This window comes from Aspergillus welwitschiae (assembly GCF_003344945.1).
Source record: "Aspergillus welwitschiae strain CBS 139.54b unplaced genomic scaffold BDQ94scaffold_191, whole genome shotgun sequence".
In the NCBI taxonomy this organism is placed as follows: Eukaryota; Fungi; Ascomycota; class Eurotiomycetes; order Eurotiales; family Aspergillaceae; genus Aspergillus; species Aspergillus welwitschiae.
Genome location: NW_020798885.1, coordinates 213 through 6,020, shown reverse-complemented (window position 1 = coordinate 6,020; position 5,808 = coordinate 213). Strand labels below are relative to the sequence as shown.

Here is a 5,808-nt window from a genome sequence, read left to right as displayed (position 1 = left end):
GTGACGCTGGTGGAGAAATCTGCAAATGTCGTTCGAGAGGCATTCATTAAGTGCCTAACGGACAGAAGTGGCACGCCAGGTATCCACGGAAAGCCCGAAGGGAAGAGGATAGGGATCTATTTGATGGCAAACCTTTGCCTCAAACTGCTTTTCCAAGTATGACTGGATATTCTTCTAGTGCGATCAATGGACTAACATAGGCCAGTGCGGCAAACTCCGAAACGCAGAGCAAATGTTTGCGAGTATCAGCGCACAATCCGCTCCTCTGAAACATTTTCCAGCTTCGCAGCGCGTCACCTATCTATACTACCTCGGACGTTATCTGTTCTCCAACAACCTCTTTTATCCCGCCCAGGTCGCCCTGCAAGCTTCTTACGATCAATGCCACCGCCAGGCGACGAATCAAAAACGAGTCATCCTGACCTACCTCATCCCTTGTAACATCATACTAGGGCGCTTCCCCTCATTACAGTTATTGCAACGTCCTGAGGCCGAAGGGCTAGTAGACAAATTCGTTCCGATTTGTCGGTTGATAGCTCGGGGCGATTATATTGCGTTCCGCGAGCACCTTGCAATTGGCTCCCCCGAAACAGAATGGTTCGCTCGGAAAGGCATCCTTCTTGCCCTACGCAATCGGTGCGAGATTCTTGTTTGGCGGTCACTTGCACGAAAGGTCTTCATCCATGCCGGTTTCCACGGCGATCCTTCACTTGGCCCTTCTCAACGTGGACCGCCACCGTACCTCTATCTGAACAAGCTGGACGCAGCGGTCCGGTGGATTCAATCTCAGCATGCGCATTCGGCCCAAAGCTCGGTTGGAATCTTCGCCTCCAAGCCCGAGCCGGATTCCCAGGCGGGCCAAAATCAGGTTGGGTCCCAGATCGTACACAAAGCTACAGATCGGGATTTCGAGGGGCTCGGCGAGCTGGACGCACAAGAGGCGGTCGCAAGCCCAGGGCTTATTGAGAAATACGGAGACTATTTGGCACCGGACGGATATTTCGATGCGCAAGGACAGTGGCAGCTGAATCCACCGGGCAGACTTGTTGATGGCCAGCCCTCTGTGGATTACCAGCAATATGAGCTTGACCCGTACGCGAGTCCAGCCGACAGCGAGCAAGACTCGGGCAAACCTACTCTTATGATGCGCGAGCTCGAGTCCATCCTGGCGTCCCTCCTCACACAGGGTCTGATGCGTGGATTCCTGACTCATAAGAATCCTCGTCTGGCGATCCCTGGCGCGCGTCTCCGTGGTGCCGTGCCGACTGGCTTTCCCAATGTCTGGCAGACAATCCTAGCTCGGGAACAAGAAGATGACAACGTTCCTGGATGGGTCCAGCCACCAGCGGTGGCAGCACCTCCGACAGCCGGAGGTGGACGCGTGGTCAATCTGTCCGGGGCGAGACCTGTCGGAGTACAGTGACGACATTAGCTATCCATGTGGAGGCACAACCCAATGAAGGATCTCTTGTAAATAGCAACGAATGCCATGACACGAACACAAAATAACTATGTGAATGAAAAGCCAACATCTGGTACCTGATGTGCCTTGGACGATGAAGCATCCGCATCAAGTCACTCGGGCCGACTGATCGGTCAAAAACTCTACTTTGGAGAATGATCGACCGCCAATCTCGGGGTCGGGCCCGAGATCTCGGTCATAACTTAAGAGCCGAGGATTAATCGCCGACACTCCCGGCTTTTGTGGATATCTGCCTCAAATTGATGATTCTGGACTCCGAGCATGTGGAGCAGGGTCTCTCGGCCGTGAGCTCGCAGTCCTTAATTGGCATGGCGGCGGGTGTGACAGAATTCTGCACGATTCTTGAAGAATTCCAGAACAGGTGGCGAGCGCTCATCCACGAAATGACCGGGGTAAATTCAAGATAAGCTTATTTGGGCATGCAGAACTAGTATAAGTCCAGTCCACGGCTTCTGGTCCATCTCACAGCTGTCCAAGCAGTTTCCGGGAAACCTCATACCGGACGCAACGTGATACTATGGTCCGATAGAAAATGGTATAACAGTATGGCTCGGTCCGAATCAAACAGGCATAGCAATATCACAACAGGCTTAAATCCCCGCTGGATGACGACACCACCCTCGGTGCAAACAGTCTCCCCTGGTAGAATCTCGGACTTGCATTTCTGAGCTTGCGTATACCTCGAAGGCCATCTTTATAAAAAGGAAACCTCTCCCAGTTACTTTGCCACTCCATCACACTTTCATAACAGTAATCCTTCAGCACTCATTCTTTTCTCTTCAACATCTAGCTGCAGCGATCTTCCCCATGCGCGCTGTTTCAACTATAATCGGCGTGACAGCCGCTGTGCCGCTGGTTGCGTCTGCAGCCATTCAGACAAGATCAGCTGGCTCTGACCTCCCCATCGTGAACACCACTCTGGGATATGTGCGGGGCACACACTCCCCATTCCGCGGTGGTGACACCGCCATCGTCTACAAGGGTATACCGTTCGCTGCTGCCCCGACTGGTGAAAACCGCTGGAGGGAGCCCCAGTCACCCCAGCCCTGGTCTGGCGTTCTGAATGCAACGGAATTCGGTCCCCAATGCGCCCAGTCCTACAGCAGTGCAGGCATCTTCAGCAGCGGGAAGAATACCACCAGCGAGGACTGCCTTTACCTGAACATCTGGACCCCCAACTACAATGACACCTCCGATATCACCTCCAAGAACTTGCCGGTGTACTTCTGGATCTACGGCGGTCGCTTTGAGGGTGGTTCAGGCGACGTCTTGACCTACGATGGTACCGGTCTCGCCGCCAAGGACATCATTGTTGTCACCATCAACTACCGGTTGGGCCCCTTCGGGTTCCTCGCCCACCCCGAACTGTCTGCCGAGTCCGGCCACAACAGCTCCGGTAACTACGGTATCCTCGACCAGCAAGCCGCCCTTCGCTGGGTTCATGAGAATATCGCCAACTTTGGCGGTAATGCCAGCCAAATCACTGTTGGCGGTCAATCGGCCGGCTCGGCCAGCGCCTTGGACAGCATGTGGAGCCCATTGAACGAGGGCCTCGTTGCCGGCGTCATCTCTGAGAGCGGTGCCCGCGGTCCCCACGACCCCATGACCGGTAGTGCTGCCACCAGCCACCGCACCAAGGTGGCTGCCGAAGCTCAGGGTATCGAGTTCCTCAAGGAGCTGAACGTCACCTCCATCAAGGAACTGCGCACCACTGTCTCCATGGAGACCCTGCTCGAATACGACTCCCTCAGCGACACTATCTTCGAGGGCACTCAGTTCGCCAACGCCTCCGCCTTCTTCATGGAACCCCCCATGTGGCGTCCCAACATCGATGGCTACGTCTTCCCCCATGACTACACCCAGTCTCTCCTTCTCGACGCCCACGCCGACGTGCCCATTCTCACCGGAAACAACAAGGACGAGTCCGGCGCTGAGCCCGACCCAGGTCTCACTGCCTCCACCTACAACACTCTCTACCAGGAAGTTTTCCAGAATTTCTCCGAGGAGTTTTTCAAGCTCTACCCCGGCGACTCTACCTCCCAGGCCAACAACAACTCCAACGCCCTCTACCGCGACATGAGCCGCATCGGTACCTGGCAGTGGGCTCTTGCCTGGGCCGAAGGTGGTGCCAAGAGCCCTGTCTACACTTACTACTTCACCCGCTCCCCGGCCGAGAACCGTGGCGAGGGCGCCTACCACGGCTCAGAACTCTGGTACACCTTCAACAACATCCCCTATTCCGACTACTCTAACGTTACTTGGTACCCCTATGACTATGAAGTCGAGGAGTACATGTCCAACTACTGGGCTAACTTCATCCGTACCGGCAACCCTAACGGCGACGGCCTCCCTCACTTCCCGCCTAGCACCGAGACTAAGCAGACTATGTGGCTGGGTGACTCTTGGGGTGCGGGTCCTATTTCTGCTAGCGAGGAGCGCATCGAATTCATTAAGAGCTGGTTTGCCACCATGCCTGAGTGGTAGGTTGGCGTGCCACACTGTTGTACGGAATCGTCTGTTCTTTTATCGATTCTCATCATGCCTGAGGCATGCGATGTATCATAGTTATTTTTTCGTTTTTACCTTCGTTTACCACTAGTGTATAGCTGTTACTTACTCACTAGCACTTTACTTTGCTGAATAAGTTACCGTGTATAGTTGCATTGCAAACCTTCATCCAGACACACTGTTTTTGCACTTGTGTATAATGGCACCAGTTTAGTGCTGTCTTCAGTACAGTTAGTCAGGCAATCTGGTCACAAAATAACTGGATCACTAGAATTATAGAATTTGCCCGCTGGATAAGTCCTGATTGCACATTATAATCGTATGTTGAGGGCCCGGTCAACGATATGCGTTAAACGACCCATGGCGGTAGTAGCAATCTCTCGCTCGCCCGTCCCGCCCAGTTTATCTGCACCCCTCAACTCCTTTCCAAATGCCTCACCACGGATGCATTCGCAAACCGATTTGGAAGAACGTAATTAACCATCACATCAAACCAAAACGATTTAACCATTGATTCTGACATTACCTGATCTCTTTTCCCATCGGTCACCATGTCTCAACCGTAACAATGTGCGGCCCGTGGATTTGTTTCTGGGGCCTAGTCTGCTGGTTGCCTCATGGCTCAACTATAACGTGGGGAGATAAGTTATTCAGCGTTAGCGTGCGCTCAGTACGATGTTACCCTCTATATATCAATAGCCAGGTCACCATGATTCCCAGGATCGTCATCAAGCATGCGGCCAACACACCAAGCTCGCATCGAATCGGCGGAGAAGGCATTGGAAGCCTACCGCCAGGAGCGCTACCAGGGTAGCGCCCGAGTCCGCCTGGATTGTTTGAAGTTCGAAAATGGCTTCGGCCGCTTGATGGATGACGGCCGAAATGCCCTCCGACTGGAGCAGATCCTCGAGATACAAGGGTGCCTCCGTATCAATCGAGAGTACCATGTGCCCGTCTTGGTCCAAGCCACGGACTGGGGCTCCCACATCAGGCTATTGCCGTGCGACACGGAGCCGTTTCCCGAGCTGATCGTGCCCTTGAACACGTCGCTTCGCGCCTTAGGCCACGGGAATGTTATCGCCGCAGCGCGAAAAAAGCTCTACGGCGAGAACCGATGGTGGGTGGTCGATGTGTATGTGGAGGATCCCAGTAAGTTGTCTCTGAAGTCATTCCGAGTCTCAGCGTGTGTGCTCCTCCCCGTTCACCTGCTAAGCATAAGTCGCCAGATGAGCAACCACAAAGACAAACTCTCCATTCCCATCTCGTCCGCTCGCTCCGGGAGCATTTTCCAAACCAAAGCCGACCGCCGGACGGGTTGATCTACGAAAGAATTCGGTTCTATCAAGGGAAGCTGGGCCACCCGCCGGACGAAAATGCGGAGGCGGTATGGTGGGCCATCCTCCGACACGACCCCAAGAGTAAGAAGCATGTATATCTCCGGGCCTTTCTCCAACACCCCAGCTTCCCTGCAGCATTTGATTCCCTGCTCCTTATTCCGGGGCTTTGGGCCAAAATGCAATTGGGCGTGCTGCATACCATGGTGTCACTGCGATGTGACGAGGTGAGTGGCCCAAGTGTCTATGAACTGAAAGTCTCTTCTAAGGAACCCGTTATCTCTAGCCCATCCTGTCCTACCTCGAAAGTATTCGCACGGTCTGGATGGACCGTATTTTCGGCGGGAGCGACACCCTTCCTGTTCATGCGGACGCGGAGACCGTTCTCGCGCTGGAATCTCAAGTTCCGAAGCTCTCAGAACCAGACCGGGAATATCTGCGGTCTCGGGTGATGGACGACCGAACGTTATTTCCATCGATCGA

The 5,808-nt window shown here is 54.1% G+C and overlaps 3 protein-coding genes across 3 annotated transcripts; all 3 read left to right on the top strand.

The window, feature by feature from the left end:
- Positions 1-1,574, top strand: BDQ94DRAFT_43150 (uncharacterized protein). The gene is made up of 2 exons (XM_026775757.1): positions 1-156; positions 206-1,574. Exons 1-2 carry the CDS (start codon positions 124-126, stop codon positions 1,421-1,423), a joined length of 1,251 nt encoding a protein of 416 aa, XP_026619226.1. The 5' UTR covers positions 1-123; the 3' UTR covers positions 1,424-1,574.
- A 716-nt stretch (positions 1,575-2,290) lies between these two features.
- On the top strand, positions 2,291-3,967 carry BDQ94DRAFT_179456 (carboxylesterase/lipase family protein; the record flags this gene model as incomplete). Its single annotated transcript, XM_026773384.1, has 1 exon — positions 2,291-3,967. One exon carries the CDS (start codon positions 2,291-2,293, stop codon positions 3,965-3,967), a length of 1,677 nt encoding a protein of 558 aa, XP_026619225.1.
- Positions 3,968-4,706: 739 nt separating this feature from the next.
- Positions 4,707-5,393, top strand: BDQ94DRAFT_43141 (uncharacterized protein). The gene has a single exon (XM_026775756.1). It carries the CDS (start codon positions 4,726-4,728, stop codon positions 5,308-5,310), a length of 585 nt encoding a protein of 194 aa, XP_026619224.1. The 5' UTR covers positions 4,707-4,725; the 3' UTR covers positions 5,311-5,393.
- Positions 5,394-5,808: the final 415 nt, after the last annotated feature.

Coding starts and splice junctions, on each gene's coding strand:
- BDQ94DRAFT_43141 (XM_026775756.1), top strand. CDS start 4,726: ATGCGGCCAACACACCAAGCTCGCATCGAATCGGCGGAGAAGGCATTG.
- BDQ94DRAFT_43150 (XM_026775757.1), top strand. CDS start 124: ATGGCAAACCTTTGCCTCAAACTGCTTTTCCAA. Junction 157..205: donor GCCTCAAACTGCTTTTCCAA/GTATGACTGGAT, acceptor AACATAGGCCAG/TGCGGCAAACTCCGAAACGC.